Genomic DNA, 17989 nt, shown 5'->3' with positions numbered 1-17989 from the left:
CGGTGCGTTTGCGGTGGTCAGCAGAGGCTGATGGAGCCTTCAACCACTTGAAGGCACTGTTCACTGGGGCTCCCGTATTGGCGCATCCGGACCCTTCGTTAGCATTCATAGTGGAGGTGGATGCGTCCGAGGCTGGGGTTGGAGCCGTGCTGTCTCAGCGCTCGGGTACGCCACCGAAGCTCCGTCCCTGCGCTTTCTTTTCTAAGAAGCTGGGTCCGGCAGAGCGGAACTATGATGTGGGGGACCGGGAGTTACTAGCTATGGTAAAGGCCCTGAAGGTGTGGAGACACTGGCTAGAGGGGGCTAAACACCCTTTTCTCATCTGGACTGATCACCGTAATCTGGAGTATATTCGTGCAGCGAGGAGACTGAATCCGCGCCAGGCTAGGTGGGCCATGTTCTTTACACGTTTTAGATTTACGATCTCTTACAGACCAGGTTCCCTCAACACTAAGGCTGACGCGCTGTCCCGTCTCTATGACACTGAGGACCGGTCTATCGAACCCACTCCCATCCTTCCTGCTTCTCGGCTGGTGGCCCCAGTGGTATGGGAGGTGGACGCGGACATCGAGCGGGCGTTGAGGGTTGAACCTGCGCCTGCACAGTGTCCGACTGGCAGAAGTTACGTACCGCTTGGTGTTCGTGATAAGTTGATTCGGTGGGCTCACACACTACCGTCTGCGGGTCATCCGGGGATCGATAGGACAGTGCGGGGTCTTAGAGGGAAATACTGGTGGCCCACCTTAGCTAGGGATGTGAGGCTCTATGTCTCTTCCTGTTCGGTATGCGCCCAGAGTAAGGCTCCTAGGCACCTTCCTAGAGGGAAGTTACAGCCCCTCCCGATTCCACAACGGCCATGGTCCCATCTCTCGGTAGATTTCCTTACTGATCTTCCCCCTCCTCAGGGGAACACTACCGTTCTGGTCGTTGTGGATCGGTTCTCTAAGTCCTGCCGTCTCCTTCCATTGCCTGGTCTCCCTACGGCCCTACAGACTGCAGAGGCTCTTTTTACCCACGTCTTCCGGCACTATGGGGTCCCAGAGGATATCGTCTCCGATCGGGGTCCCCAGTTCACATCTCGGGTTTGGAAGGCGTTTATGGAGCGTCTGGGGATCTCGGTCAGCCTTACCTCTGGTTATCACCCCGAAAGTAATGGGCAGGTGGAGAGAGTAAACCAGGAAGTGGGCAGGTTTCTGAGGTCGTATTGCCAGGACCGGCCAGGAGAATGGGCAAGGTACGTCCCATGGGCAGAGTTAGCCCAGAATTCTCTTCGGCATTCGTCCACGAATATGTCGCCATTCGAATGTGTACTGGGTTACCAGCCGGTCCTGGCTCCGTGGCATCAGAGTCAGACCGAGGCTCCTGCGGTGGAGGAGTGGGTACAGCGCTCTAGAGAGACCTGGCGGGCAGTCCAGGATTCTCTCAGGCAGGCCAGTGAACGGCAGAAGAGAGACGCTGACCGCCACCGCAGTGAGGCCCCGGTGTTCGCACCAGGGGACAGGGTCTGGCTCTCGACCCGAAACCTGTCCCTCCGCCTGCCCTGCCGGAAGCTGGGGCCGCAGTGTGTGGGGCCATTTAAAGTCCTGAGGAGGATAAACGAGGTGTGTTATAGATTGCAACTTCCCTCTTATTATCGTATTAACCCCTCGTTTCATGTGTCTCTCCTCAGGCCGGTGGTAGCTGGTCCCCTACAAGACGGTGAGGTACCGGAGGTCCCTCCACCCCCTCTGGACATCGAGGGGTCCCCGGCGTACACAGTACGAGCTATTCTGGACTCGAGACGCCGGGTGAGGGGCCTGCAGTACCTCGTGGACTGGGAGGGGTACGGTCCGGAGGAGAGGTGCTGGGTACCGGGGAGGGACATTTTAGATCCTTCCCTCGAGGGATTTCCATCGCCTCCACCCGGATCGCCCTGCGCCTCGTCCTCCGGGTCGTCCTCGAGGCCGGGGTCGGCGCGCTGCGGGAGCCGCGCGTCAGGGGGGGGGTACTGTCACGAACCTCGCCGAGGATGGTGCCTCTTCCTGTTCGGGCGGTGCTCGGCGGTCGTCGTCGCCGGCCTATTAGCTGCCATCGATTCCCTTTCCGTTTGTTTTGGGTTATTGGTTAATTGGGTACACCTGTTTTGTATTAGGATTTGTTTGTAGGGTATTTAAGGGCACTAGGCCCGCTGGGTATTTGTGCGGGCTTGTTTTTGTTACTCTGTGTTTTGTTGGTGTGATTTATTATTGTATTTATTCTCCGGACTGTTTAGTCCTGTTGTTTTGGACTAGCAACGTATTTACGCCCTGTGTGTTGGCGTGACTGTTTTTGTTGCGCTGGGGAATAAATCTGAGGAAAACGACTGAACCCTGCTCTCTGCGCCTGATTCCACCCACCACACCTAGTAGATCGTAACAGTGAACCGCACAACAAAACAACAAAGAATAAGCTAAACGTGATGTTTTGGAGTGCTCACAGGTACCAACACAAAAACAAGATCCCACAAAACACAGTGGGGAAATGGCTGCCTAAACCAAAATAGAGAATAAAAAGGCTCTCTATGGTCAGGGCGTGACAGTCCAACCTTTTTAAAGGCTGCATTGTAAGTTCCATATATCTTAGTAGGCATTTTAATTGATTGTTGACCTCTGTTTGTTATTATGGTGCAATGTTAATCAGTTCTAAGGTTACGAGGCATCTTCCCATCTGATCATTTACATTAATAGTGGTCATAAAAGTACCTTTGACATCCGGTTTTGTTCCATTGCCAAACAGGATCTCACCACATGTGGCAACAGCACAGTAGTAAGTCCCAGCATCAGAGAGACTGAGGTTGTTCTTGGAGAGGCTGTAGACACAGCTATCTGTAGGAGAGGGAGTCTCTGGGCTCTTCTTACACTCATCACTCTTGTTCGCAGAGGTGTAAATGACTCCTTGATGGGAGTCCAGATCTCCTGATCTGGCTCTGAACCAGTACACACTGCGTTCTCCTGTACAGGTCTCAGAGAGTACTGTACACTGCAGAGTCATAGAGTGTCCTGGATGGACTGGGTCAGACACTGGCCTCTGCACCACAGTATGGTAGTGTGACCTTTGGTGATTCTTACCTAAATGGGATACATGTTTTGATTCTCTAATGTATCACATGCTTCACAAGGATTCGAAGAGTTCAGTTTTGTCAGCTAATTGTATACATTAATGAGGGTTTTATTTTGTAATAACACATATGCTACTACTGGCATTCAAACAATTCACACAACACAGTGGGTACGATGCGAGCTGTGTGAATAACATGTAAATGTACTAATGTTAATAGTATTTAGATACTATGATTACCTTTCAAAAGTAAAAGAGTGCCATTGATAAAGTTGACTTCATAGGCTGTTCTCACTGCACAATAGTAAACGGCTTCATCTGTTGGGTCCGTGTTTGTAATAGCAAGTCGATACATCCCATCAGCATCAGCCTTCTCCACATTGATACGTGAATGGTTAAAGTCCTTATGCCATACAGGCATAATAATACCTAGTGAATAAATTAGACTTTGGAGAGTGGAACCAGACTTAATGAAAAATGGTAACATTTAAGTATCAAAAGTACAAGTAAAAGTACAAATCATTTCTAATTCCTTATATTAAGCAAACCAGACAACACCATTTATTTTCATTTTGTATTTATAGATAACCAGGGGGACCCTGCAACACACAGACATAATTTACAAACCAAGCATTTGTGTTTAGTGAGTCTGCCAGATCAGAGGCAGTAGGGATGACCAGGGTTGTTCTCTTGATACATGTGTGAATTGGACCATTTTCCTGTCCTGCTAAGCATTCAAAATGTAAACTACTTTTGGGTGTCAGGTAAAATGTATGTCTTAAAAAGTACACAATTTTCTTAAGGAATGTAGTGAAGTAAAAGTAAAAGTTGTCAAAAATATAAATAGTAAAGTGAAGTACAGATTCCACAAAAACTACTTAAGTAGTACTTTAAAGTATTTTAACTAAAGTACTTTACACCACTGCTTTTATAATGACATATTTTCTAGATTGATTACTACTCCACCTTCTATTACTATGTTAGGACTACTGCACGTATCCCATGAGGGTTTAATATTGTATAACAGTTTGATGAAAATATGATTATTCACAGCATCAAGATGCATATATGTTGAATTATGCTGCATTGCATTTCTCTGGGAGGAAAACTAAAAGAGGAAGAAAGAAGAGAGAGACACCACAGGAGAGTGTGTACTCAGATGTCAGGTGTTCAGACTTGGAGTGAACAGCAGTGCAGAGGAATACATTTTGGTCAATAGCACATGTTTCTATTGCTACTACATACTGTAATATTAAAGACAAACCAGCAACACTATTTTTGTATCATAGGGCAGCAGTGTTTTTCACATCTCTGCAACCCAGAACCTAATTTAGTTTCTAGACTACTGTGAATAGAGGGACCAGGAGACATCCTCTATCCTATATTTTATTGTTCATGTTTTCACGTAATTCAAGTATCCCAATTGTTTTTGTAGTGTTAAATTAACCTCATAAAATAAATGTCATTCTAATTTACTATAGATAATGTCATAATGAAATCATGACAAACCACCATACTGCTTCCCATTGGTGATCTGGGCACCCTTTCCAACCATGTACATACTGTATGTCCACATGGTACCGTCTCCAATCAAGAACTTGACAACACTCCCTCTTACAATTAATGTAAGATCACCACACTGCAGTTTAATTTATACCCTGTACACATGGGTGAGCTTTACTGCACTACCCTGGTTCCCTGGCAAGCATAAATATGTAGGATCTTAATTTGATCACCCTGTTGAATGAGAATCTCCTGCAAGCAGGACATTTTAAACTTCAATTCAAATTGTATTTGTCTCAAGCTTTGTAAACAACTGGTGCACAATAACAGCAAAATGCCCTTCCCAAATATGACACATTTTTAAATGGTAGAAAGATAATAACACAAGGAACAAATACACAATGAATACCAATAACTTGGCTACATACACTGGGTACCAGTACCGAGTCGATGTGCAGTGGTAGGAGGTAATTGAGGTGGATATGTACATATAGGTAAGGGTAAAGTGACTAGACAACAGGCTAGATAATTAACAGTAGCAGCAGCATATGTGAGTCAAAAGAGGTAGTGCAAATGGGATCAATACAGATAGTCTGGGTAGCTATTTGGTTAACTATTTAGCAGTATTACGGCTTGAAGGTAGAAGCTGTTCAGGGTCCTGTTGGTTCCAGACTTGGTGCATCGATACTGTAGCAGAGAGAACAGTCTATGACTTGGGTGGCTGGAGTCTGACAATTTTTAGGGCCATCCTCTGACACCGCCTGGTATAGAGGTCCTGGATGGCAGGGAGCTCGGTCCCACTGAAATACTGGGCCGTACGCACTACCTTCTGTAGCGCCTTGCGCTCGGATGCCAAGGAGTTGCCATACAAAGCGGTGAAGCAGCCAGTCATGATGTGCTCAATGGTGCAGCTGTATAACTTTTTGAGGATCTGAGGCACCTTGCCAAATCTTTTCAGTTTCCTGGGAGGAAAGAAGCATTGTCGTGCCTTCTTCACGACTATGTTGGTGTGTGTGGACCACGTTAATTCCTTAGTGATGTGGACACAGCAGAACTTGAAAGTCTCTACCCGCTCCACCACAGCCCTGTCGATGTGGATAGGGGCGTGGCGTGCTCTGTCCTCCATTTCCTGTAGTGCACGATCAGCTCCTTTGTCTTAATGACTTTGAGGGAAAGGTTGTTGTCCTGGCACCACACTGCAAGGTCTCTGACCTCCTCCTCATAGGCTGCCACATCGTCATTGGTGATCAGGCCTTCCACCGCCATGTCATCAACAAACTTGATAATGGTGTTAGAGTCTGTTTTGCATTTTTAGATGTGACACAATGCAACAATGTTCACCAGCAGGTTCAAGTTTAGGGGGTTCAAATTGGGGACCCAGTGACTCTCTATTGTGGCTCTCTATTGTGAACCAGTGACTTGGAAAATTCAGTCCAGGCCTGAACTGTACAAGGAATTTAACAATTCACATCTCAATGTGGAGAGGGCTGAAGCTGACGGGATATACCGTCTTACATTCCCAAAGATGGAACCAACGGATCAAGATTTTTACTATTGTGCAAGTAGGACAGACTATGACGTGAACTTGATCAATGGGACTTTTTTAGTAATAGAAGGTAATGAGAAGATGTTAATGCCCTTTCTTTTTTGTTCAGGGTTCTTACGTCTTCATATGTTTTCTATGTGTCTGTGTGGTTTTAACATTCATGTGCATTCATGTGCTGTAATTTAATAACTTTTGTCATAATTAAATAACTGGTGCTAAAATTTGCCATTTTCTTGACTACATGAAACATTGAATTTTAAACAAAGCATCATGCTGGGAGACTATTCACAGTTGGACCATTTTGTTTTTTAAATAATGTAGTTTCTATGTACACAATTTGGTTGAAAGAAATACTTACTTGTTTGAAAATTAACCTGTAGTCTAATAAATGTTTGTGTGATTTATTAGTGTCCTCAGCAACCAGTCTAGAGACAATAAGCTCAGACAGCTATTCAAAGAGTGTGAGCTGGTTACACGTCAAGTGCTCTAATTTCCCGTTTATCTTTATATATCTCTGACATTGTGTCACAGTGTCAACTTGCCCACACACTCCCAACATGCTGTTATGCTGGCAGGATACTGTTATGCAGGCACCATTCTGTTATGCAGCCACCATACTTTATGCAGACACCATACTGTTATGCAGGCACCATACTGTTATGCAGGCACCATAGTGTTATGCTGGCACCATAGTGTTATGCAGGCACCATTCTGTTATGCAGACTCCATTCTTGGTACTTTTCTCTCTCATGTGCACTTTTACTAATCCATCTGTGTCTGGATAAATCACACTATGTTGTTAATTTTATGATTTACATTTTTTTATTTCCTAATAATTTCAATTAACTCTGCAATGGAAACAGATGGCACATCTCAACAAATCTGTGATGCCATTCTCAGTGCTGACCAGTTGGGTCAACAGGTTCAAATACTAGCTTACAAAAAAGCATGTGACAACTATCTTACTTAATGATCAACATCATCGTAACATGTGACAACTATCTTACTTAATGATCAACATCATCGTAACATGTGACAACTATCTTACTTAATGATCAACATCATCGTAACATGTGACAACTATCTTACTTAATGATCAACATCATCGTAACATGTGACAACTATCTTACTTAATGATCAACATCATCGTAACATGTGACAACTATTTTACTTAATGATCAACATCATCGTAACATGTGACAACTATCTTACTTAATGATCAACATCATCGTAACATGTGACAACTATCTTACTTAATGATCAACATCATCGTAACATGTGACAACTATCTTACTTAATGATCAACATCATCGTAACATGTGACAACTATCTTACTTAATGATCAACATCATCGTAACATGTGACAACTATCTTACTTAATGATCAACATCATCGTAACATGTGACAACTATCTTACTTAATGATCAACATCATCGTAACATGTGACAACTATCTTACTTAATGATCAACATCATCGTAACATGTGACAACTATCTTACTTAATGATCAACATCATTGTAACATGTGACAACTATCTTACTTAATGATCAGCATCATCGTAACATGTGACAACTATCTTACTTAATGATCAACATCATCGTAACATGTGACAACTATCTTACTTAATGATCAACATCATCGTAACATGTGACAACTATCTTACTTAATGATCAACATCATCGTAACATGTGACAACTATCTTACTTAATGATCAACATCATCGTAACATGTGACAACTATCTTACTTAATGATCAACATCATCGTAACATGTGACAACTATCTTACTTAATGATCAACATCATCGTAACATGTGACAACTATCTTACTTAATGATCAACATCATCGTAACATGTGACAACTATCTTACTTAATGATCAACATCATCGTAACATGTGACAACTATCTTACTTAATGAGCAACATCATCGTAACATGTGACAACTATCTTACTTAATGAGCAACATCAAGTCTTTTGGACATTATTCACTTATCTTAGGAATAGTTTTTTTTCTCCATGTTTCTGCCCAGGGATTCAGTGGTGACCGGCTACAATACACTGGAGTGACCTTTACTACCAAGACAACTGGAACCAGGAGAAATAAATGAAAGAATTGGGGGAGTATCCTGTTGTTCCACTATTGGAAGTTGCAACATCACAGAAACAAGCTAATCTTTTTTTACAGACATCGATCACAGTTTGTTTTCTATAGTTTAAAGGGGTGTAATTCCCAGAGTTGTGCTATTTTGTTTCTTTGATTATTTCAGAAATGAAGTGTAAATGCAAGTATGTTTAATTAGTAATCCATTTCAAAGAGAAGATCTTTGATGACAGTGTGTAAATCAACCTTTGTACCATTATTAAAAGCTCAATTTTAAATAATGTGAAGAATCAGACGATAAAGTGGTTAGATGATTCGATATAGACCTACAGGTACCTAAATGTACCTAAATTCTGGTACATTATAGCTATAAACTGTCACGGATCTCTCCGGAACTTTCATTACGCACACCTGTCCCCTATTCCCACTGATTAGTGCTTGCATAAGTGTGTCTTTGGTTTCCATTGGGCGGTCAATTATTGTTCAAATGTCTGTTGTTTCTTGTGAGTACCTGTTCTATGTGTGTTTTGGCTTTCGTGCCATAGTGGATTGCGCAGATGATTACGGGTCGCGTCCTGTGTGTTAATCATTGTGCGCTTGTGTTATTTACTCGAGGTACTCCTCGCTCTTTTGTTTGGGTTTCTACCCTTTGTTTTCTTTAGCGTTTGTTTAGTCTTCGTCCCCATGCCTTTACACGGTATGCCGTAATTTGGGTACAATAAAAACCAGAGGTGGGACCAAGTCATTGTTTTACAAGTCACAAGTAAGTATCAAGTCTTAGCACTCAAGTCCCAAGTCAAGTCCCAAGTCAAGACAGGCAAGACTCAAAACTTTGAGTTTCGAGTCCTAAGCAAGTCATAATGCACTCAAACACCAAATGTAATACCATTTAATATTTTTAACGAGTAATAGTATACTACATTTACGCAAATCATGAATGCTTTAAAAAATATATTTATTACTTTCCAAATAAACATATTTCCATGGAAACACATGGGTAGCCATGAGAAAGACCGCACCATAACGATTGACTTTCGCAGTAGCATCAGCAGTAACATCAGGCAGGATTTAAGCTACAAACTGCCTAGCCAGTTGTAGCTCAATCTTGGGTGCAATGATCACGTTCCCGGACTGACTGACTGTGTGGAGGCTCATTGACTTAATGTTACTTAGCCTACATGCTATACAAGCAAAGTTATATATAGCTGTCGGCTATATTAGCCACGACTTACCGTTCTTTATGCAGCTTCAAATGTCAAACCAAGTTGGAAGATGTTGCGTCTCCGTCTAATTTTCTTCCCACATGTTTTGCTAGTTGCAATCTGTTTTTTGTTGACTATAGTATAGTCTTCATATTCGAAAATAATAATTTGGGGTATCATCTTTCTAAGGGCTCCGACTGAATTCACCCACTGACATTCCTCTGCATTGCCACGCGCAAATATTTTTCAGCTGGCACAATTTGATTGGCTGCTGTCCGATTCAAACTGTAATCCGCTAAATAAAGAGTTGATGCGCTGCACACTTTTTTTAATAGCATCATTTTTTATATTTGGGCTTGGGGAGGGTATCAAGTCAGTTCAAGTCAAAGGGCTCAAGTCCAAGTTAAGTCATGAATCATTGGTGTTAAAGTCAAAGTCGAGTTGCAAATCATCATATTTGTGACTCGAGTCTGACTCGGGTCCAAGTCATGTGACTCGAGTCCACACCTCTGATTCCTGCGCCTGAATCTCTTCATTCCAACGTGACATAAACATGCTGTTGGAACTCAAGAAATACAGTAAAATGTAATTAACCTACATTATATACAATGTTTAAGAAGGTATGCTATCTTATTGTTTGTTTCATGGGTTACAGTAAATATCACAACAATTATACATTTGGGAAAAAGGATTAAAACAATCCAAATAGAACCATAATACAATTATACATTATTTCAAATAGAGAAAAATGACTTCAAATGGGGGCTGATCAACTCTAATTGTATTTGAAATACAGTTAAATTGCAACAAACTTTACTGTAGAAAAATAGTTAAGTAAGAAATCCTTGTTCGAGAACTGCTCATAGGTTCAATATTCAATAGCGGAAGGCAGCTTGATGTACAAGTACACCTCCTGGACAGGACACTTAACCCAATCCATCTCCTTTATACTGAGTGCCAAGCAGAGAGGCATTCGTTCCCATTTTTAGAGTAATTGGTATGACTCGACCGGGGATCAAACCCTCAACCTTCTAATCTCACGGTGGACAACAAGCACAAGGCCACTGAGTTGGCTCACAGTTAAACAGTATGTCTAAACAAAAGGCTGAGATGCAAGAGATATGATACAAGAGAAGAATATAGAATCAATAAGGAAGTCTAAAATAACAATACAATCACAGATTAAGATTAAAGACAAAGCAAAAAAGGTAGATTTTTCGGCATGATTTAAAGACCTCAATGGTTTCTGGCCCTCTACCTCACAGGACAAGCCATTCCATAACAGTGGTGCTCTGATAGAGAACACTCCTAGAAGAACAAGCTTATTCTATGATACATTATAGTGTATCAAATGTCATGACTGTCTGAATACATTATATACATCTTAACAAGAGTTTCTTGACCAAACTACATCCATTCCTATGCACATAAACAATGTTCAGTCCCAGTCTGAACACCTGACATCAGAGTACACACTCTCCTGTGGTGTCTCTCTCTTCTTTCTTCCTCTTTTGGTTTTCCTCTCAGAGAAATTCAATGCAGCATAGTTCAACGTAACTCCATCTTGATCCTGTGATTCATCATCATGTTTTTTTATTAATAAATGTAGTCATAATAATAATACTTGTCAGGTAACTGGAGTATCTAGTATCATATTAAACATCTTCTACAAACAGGACAAAATTATAACAATTGCATTTATATACCTGATCACATTTGGTGGTTGTGTTGTCAAGTCCAATATGCTGTGCAACACTCACTGTTAACGTGAATAAAAACAGCATCAACATGACAAAAGTCAAGATTGGTAGAAGACAGAGGCACAATAGTTGGTGACAAGTATTAGGTATTCATCTTTAAATGTTTTAGGTGTTCATCTACAGTTTGTAATACCAAAGAACTCACCTTGATAATGTTCACAAATTGGCTTTGTATTTCTGGTGAAGACGAGGATAATGATTACAATCACACAGAAAACTGATGTCACTCCCAGTCCAATGACAACATGATCCAGAGATCTTCCTAAAAGGAAGAAAAAATGTAATAAATAGAAACAAATATATACCCTTATGTTAAAGTAAAACATTAGGAGATTTATACCACCCTTTATATTAAAATAAAATAGTAAGATAGATATATACCACCCTTTATAATAGACTAAAATAGTAAGAGAGATATATAACAACCTTATATTAGACTAAAATAGTAAGAGATATATACCACCCTTTATATTAGACAAAAATAGTAAGATAAATACATACCACCCTTTATATTAAAATAAAATAGTAAGAGATATATACCACCCTTTATATTAAAATAAAATAGTAAGATAGATATATACCACCCTTTATAATAGACTAAAATAGTAAGAGAGATATATAACAACCTTATATTAGACTAAAATAGTAAGAGATATATACCACCCTTTATATTAAAATAAAATAGTAAGATAGATATATACCACCCTTTATAATAGACTAAAATAGTAAGCGAGATATATAACAACCTTATATTAGACTAAAATAGTAAGAGATATATACCACCCTTTATATTAGACTAAAATAGTAAGATAAATACATACCACCCTTTATATTAAAATAAAATAGTAAGAGATATATACCACCCTTTATATTAAAATAAAATAGTAAGATAGATATATACCACCCTTTATAATAGACTAAAATAGTAAGAGAGATATATAACAACCTTATATTAGACTAAAATAGTAAGAGATATATACCACCCTTTATATTAGACTAAAATAGTAAGATAAATACATACCACCCTTTATATTAAAATAAAATAGTAAGAGATATATACCACCCTTTATATTAAAATAAAATAGTAAGAGATATATACCACCCTTTATATTAAAATAAAATAGTAAGAGATATATACCACCCTTTATATTAATATAACATAGTAAGAAAGACATATACCAACCTTGTATAAAAAAATAAAATAGTAAGAGATATATATATACCAACCTTATATTAACATAAAGAGTAAGAGACATATACCACCCATATATTAAAATAAAATAGTAAGTGAGAAATATATAGCACCCTCAAAATTAGTCTCCTCCATATCGACTATGGCGTCATGAGGTCGTCTAGGCATAGAGCTCTGTAAATATTGTACATATTTTCCTTATTTTAAAGTGTTTTCTTGTTGTATTTTTTTAAATTAATGTTTTGGTTTTGAATATTCTGCTATTTTCTTATTAATTATTTTTCCTTTATTTAGCTATTTAGCAGTTAAGGAGAAATTCTTATTTACAATGACGGCCTACCAAAAGATAACAAGGACTGAAATCCGTGTCTGGAGATGGCAGAAGAGGATCAGGGACTGTTCCTAACCACTGTTGATGTGTGGTGGCATTTGCAGCACTTTTCAGCAGCCATGGCATCACCCAGGTGGTTGCTACATTTTTTGTAATGGAGAACCAGTACCGACAGAAAGGAGCGGCTTCTATGGAGGAACTGAATGCAGGAGAAGCAGGTGTGGTGCTCCGATGAAGAGCAACTGGCCTGTTTGTCAGACTGTCTATGTCTCTCTCTTTCTGTACCATCGATGCCCCCTCTGCTCAAACTATACTGCCTTTCCAATCCAAACTGACTCAACTCCCGTTCCATCCTCCGCAGCTAACTATAGACATTCAATCTCCATCCCAATCATCTCAATTTAAATCTGTTGTGTTGAATATTTGTTTGATTACAAGCTAAATAACGTATTATTATTATTATCATATTAAATACATTGATTGACTGAAGCCACATATTGAAGGAGATATTTGAATAAATAGCTTGTGTTTAAAGTTAAGTTTAGCTATCAATAGCTTGTATTTTGTTTTTAGCATTTTTTGAATATACAGTATATAACATTATTTTCTGGTCAATGATGAGAATATTGTCATAGCAAAATGTACTTCAACCCCTGTGCTATATGCACCACTTAAATAGTCCTACTTTCTACACTACAACTCATAATATTCATTACCTACCAATATTTAGGTTAGTTCCATTGCCAAACAGGATCTCCCCACATGTGGCAACAGCACAGTAGTAAGTCCCAGCATCAGAGAGACTGAGGTTGTTCTTGGAGAGGCTGTAGACACAGCTCTGTGTAGGAGAGGGAGTCTCAGGGCTCTTCTTACACTCATCACTCCTGTTCCCAGGGGTGTAAATGACTCCTGGATTGGATTCTCCTGATCCGGCTCTGAACCAGTACACACTGTGTTCTCCTGTACAGGTCTCAGAGAGTACTGTACACTGTAGAGTCACAGAGTCTTCTGGATGGACTGGGTCAGACACTGGCTGTTGCTCTACAGTCTGGTAGTGTGACCTTTTCTGACTGACACCTAATTGATGTTGTTTTCATGAAAAAAATGTCAGTGTCACGTGAATACACAATTATTGCTGTTTGGCTTTCTAGAATCATATATATGCAGCAACCTCAGCATCTGTAACGATGGATAACTTAACAAAACTGTTGTGATAAACATTGAGATAAATCATATTACTGAAATCAAGTTACCTTTTACAGCCAAAAATGTTCCATTTCTAAACTTCATCTCATACACTGATCCTATTCCACAGAAGTATGCTGCCTCATCTGATCTGCTGATATTGTTGATGATGAGAAGATATCCAACTTTTACTTTCTCCATTGTGAAACGTATGTCATTAAACTCTCCATTAAGAACAAAATCAGCTGATTTTCTCTTTTCTACAGTTGCCACAACTTGGGGCATTTGACCAGCAGTTTGCTTGTACCAGTACAGCCATTGGAAATAATCAATTGTCTCTGAGAAGAAACATGGAAGAGATACAGACTCTCCGAGCTGAGCTGTGGTCAGTGGAATTTGCAGAGGAACTTCTTCAGAGTGAATCAGGACTACACAAAAATTGAAAGAAATCATTTTTTCAGCTATGTTATCCATTCATTCCGACAATTAGTTAAGAATATATATATCATATATATATATATACATTATAAATATTGTGATCCAATCTTTGCACTTGAATTTCCCACAAATATATTGCCATCTTAATTGCATCATATTGAATCTGAAGACATAACTTTTCAATCAGACATCATTATATGATCCGTTTTAAATGTTTCTCTCCAGTAAGACAGTACAGTATGGAACCGTTGGTTAAACTGGTACTTACAGATTTGACTGACTAACATCCAAACAAGGTTGATTCTGATCATCTTGATGTGTTGTAACAACAGTTGGTCTACAGTCCCCAAGTGAAATGACTAATGTAAAGAGAAATATAGGTTGGTTTCAATTCTAAGAATTACCTGATTGGTTGAAAAAAAAATAGTTCAACATTTCCTGTTCCATTCCCAACCAATAAGCAGTCAGTGTAATCAAAAGACCAGTGATATGTATCTGGGACTATAGTTCTATAATGCTTCTCTTACTGTAATCTGTTGGCTGAATGCTTTAGGCCTACTAATTGATACCATACTTATGTCATATACTTCTATTTGACCATAATGCCTTTTGCATGGTTTACTAGGCCTTCTTCTTAGCCCACCTATCTTAATTGCCTCTCCTCAGTAAGATCTTAGCATAATCTCTTATGTAAATTAACTTCTTTAAGTGACATTATTGCCTTAAAGAGATATTATTAAAAAAATATGAATTTATTTGATGGCATAAAAATTATTCTAATAAAATGGTTTTATCTATAATTTGACACACTGCCATGCAATCTCCATAGACAAACATTGGCAGCAGAATGGCTTTACTGAAGAGCTCAGTCACATTCAACGTGGCACTGTCATAGAATGCCACCTTTCCAACAAGTCAGTTCATCAAGTTTCCGCCCTGCTAGAGCTGCCCCGGTCAAGTGTAAGCGCTGTTATTGTGAAGTGGAAACATCTAGGAGCAACAATGGCTCAGCCTGCAAAGTGATAGGCTACACAAGGTCATAGAACGGGACTGCCGAATACTGAAAAGCATAGCGCGTAAAAATCGTTTGTCCTTGGTTGCAACACTCACCTCTGAGTTCCAAACTGCCTCTCGAAGCAAAGTCAGCACAAGAACTGTTCGACGGCAGCTTAATGCAATGGGTTTCCATGGCAGAGCAGCCACAAACAAGCCTAAGATCACCAAGCGCAATGCCATGCATCGGCTGGAGTGGTGTAAAGCTCGCCGCCATTGGACTCTAGAGCATGGAGTGATGAATCGCGCTTCAACATCTGGCCGTCCAACGGACGAATCAGGGTTTGGCGGATGCCAGGAGAACGCTACCTGCCCCAATGCATAGTGCAAACTGTAAAGTTTGGTGGAGGAGAAATAATGGTCTTGGGCTGTTTTTCATGGTTCGGGCTAGGCCCCTTAGTTCCAGTGAAGGGAAATCTTAACATTACTGAATACAATGACATTCCAGATGATTCTGTCCTTCAACTTTGTTTGGGGAAGTCCCTTTCCTGTTTCAGCATGACAATGCCCCCATGCACAAAGCGAGAACCATACAGAAATGCTTTGACTGACATAATTTTGTCCATGCTGTATGTGAAACAAAGTTCAGTCCCAGTTCGTTTACCTGACATCAGAGTACACAGTCTCCTGTGGTGTCTCTCTCTTCTTTCTTCCTCTTTTAGTTTTCTTCTCAGAGAAATGCAATGCAGGGTAATTTAACAGAGATGTCTTTGGCACTTAAGGAATAGAGTACAGTAAATAATAACTCCATTGTGCACAACAACAGAAAAGTAAAATAATAACATGGTCAAGGGAAATGTGCGTTCTGAGTCTAGGATTCATTTATTAGCACAGGGCGCTGGAACACCGACAATGCAGCTTTTTTGTCAGCTGTGCTATAACACAGATCGAATGTCTATCAGATTGAACCCCGGTCTTAGTGACATGTTTTTTCCTACTAGTTAATGACAAGCTATGGCTATGCAAAACCAATGTTTTAATCAAACAAAAAACGTTTCTAAAGCCTTTACTTTGTAAACCCAATAACTAAACTGATGTTTTCAGCATGTTGACATTGTTCAAGAAAATATTTGAAGTTACACTACAGATTTCTGGACAATAAATAAGCTATTGAATATGAGGGTAATTTAACGTCTTAAAGCCCCACAACACTGCCGCAACATCTCATTGGTTACTGCTGTACTTTGTCATTTATTCACAAATATACACATATACACTAATATGAGTAACGGTATAGCTTCCGCCCCTCTCCTCGCCCCCAACCTGGGCTCGAACCAGGGATCCTCTGCACACATCAACAGTCACCCTCGAAGCATCTTTACCCATCGCTCCACAAAAGCCACAGCCCTTGCAGAGCAAGGCGAACCACTTCTTCAAGGTCTCAAAGTGAGTGAGGTCACCGATTGAAACACTATTAGGGCGCACCACTGCTAACTAGCTAGCCATTTCACATCGGTTACATATGCACACTCATGTGTAACAGGTAATGTACCTCTTGTTTTCACACACTGGATAATACAGATGTTACATACCTGACCACTTGACTGCTCTGATGAGAGGTTATCATCATGGTGAATGTGCTGAGAGACACTTGTTGTATCAACAGATAGAAACCCAAGCATGAAAATGGAGACGGAATGTACAGTAAAACATTCAACGCTGAATCAGAAAATGAGGTGAGACTTTACATTTAGATGATCATAGCTAACACGTTTGAAATTAACAAATAGATATGTATCTCTAAAATGACTTACCTTTACAATGATAACATGTTTGTCTCTTGTTTTTGGTACAAGCAAGAATAAAAATGACCATCACACACACAGCCACTGCTGCTCCCAAGCTGAGGACAATGGGATCCACTGTGCTTCCTGGGATGAAAATACATTTAACATGTTTGTTTGATGTTTTATGTTAAGCTTGCATAGTTGATAACACAATTTATTTCGATTTGACCCATTTAAACTAAATAATGGTACCTATAAAATATGCTTAAATGTTTCGATAAAGAAGTGTAAGGTGCTTTATCAATTTAATAAAAAGTTGTACCTTTAATGATGTTAAGTTTTGTTCCTTCACCAAACAGGATCTCCCCACATGTGGCCACAGCACAGTAGTAAGTCCCAGCATCAGAGAGACTGAGGTTGTTCTTGGAGAAGCTGTAGACACAGCTTTGTGTTGGAGAGGGAGTCTATGGGCTCTTCTTACACCCATCTCTCCTGTTCCCAGGGGTGTAAATGACTCCTGGATGAGATCCTCCTGATCTGGCTCTGAACCAGTACACACTGTGTTCTCCTTTTACAGGTCTCAGAGAGTACTGTACACCGTTGAGTCACAGAAACTTCTGGTTGGACTGGGTCAGACACTGGCTGTTGCTCTACAGTCTGGTAGTGTGACCTTTTCTGACTGACACCTAATTGGGGTTGTTTTCATGAAAGAAATGTCAGTGTCGTGTGAATACACAATTATTGCAGTTTGGCTCTCTAGAATCATATGTATGCAGCACCCTCAGCATCTATAACTATGGATAACTTAAAAAACAAAACTGTTGTGATAAACATTGAGATAAGAGTCTCCTGGATGGACTGGGTCAGACTCTGGCTGC

General features: G+C 40.1%; 1 protein-coding gene and 1 long non-coding RNA gene across 3 annotated transcripts in view; one reads left to right on the top strand and one right to left on the bottom strand.

Moving 5' to 3' along the window:
- Window positions 1–17455, top strand: part of LOC110489029 — an 81729-nt gene extending 64274 nt beyond the window's left edge. The window contains exons 2-3 of the long non-coding RNA XR_002468511.2: window positions 16991–17060; window positions 17181–17455. This is a non-coding gene — a long non-coding RNA (uncharacterized LOC110489029). The remainder of the gene's footprint in view (window positions 1–16990; window positions 17061–17180) is intronic.
- Window positions 9131–15082, bottom strand: LOC110489028. Of its 2 annotated transcripts, XM_036943183.1 has the most exons (6): window positions 14600–15082; window positions 13948–14321; window positions 13429–13756; window positions 11331–11447; window positions 11132–11184; window positions 9131–10995 (listed from the first exon to the last, which is right to left on the bottom strand). In XM_036943183.1, the coding sequence occupies exons 1-6, from the start codon at window positions 14640–14642 to the stop codon at window positions 10864–10866; spliced, it is 1047 nt and encodes a 348-aa protein (XP_036799078.1). In that variant the 5' UTR covers window positions 14643–15082; the 3' UTR covers window positions 9131–10863. The 2 variants fall into 2 exon arrangements, 1 of the variants encoding a protein (XP_036799078.1); XR_005035958.1 differs by lacking the exons at window positions 13429–13756; window positions 13948–14321 and having other exon boundaries at window positions 10852–10995; window positions 14600–14690.
- Window positions 17456–17989: the final 534 nt, after the last annotated feature.

Source organism: Oncorhynchus mykiss, chromosome 14 (assembly GCF_013265735.2).
Source record: "Oncorhynchus mykiss isolate Arlee chromosome 14, USDA_OmykA_1.1, whole genome shotgun sequence".
In the NCBI taxonomy this organism is placed as follows: domain Eukaryota; kingdom Metazoa; phylum Chordata; class Actinopteri; order Salmoniformes; family Salmonidae; genus Oncorhynchus; species Oncorhynchus mykiss.
Note: the sequence above shows the minus strand (reverse complement) of the source record. Positions and strands in the feature narration are given on the sequence as shown.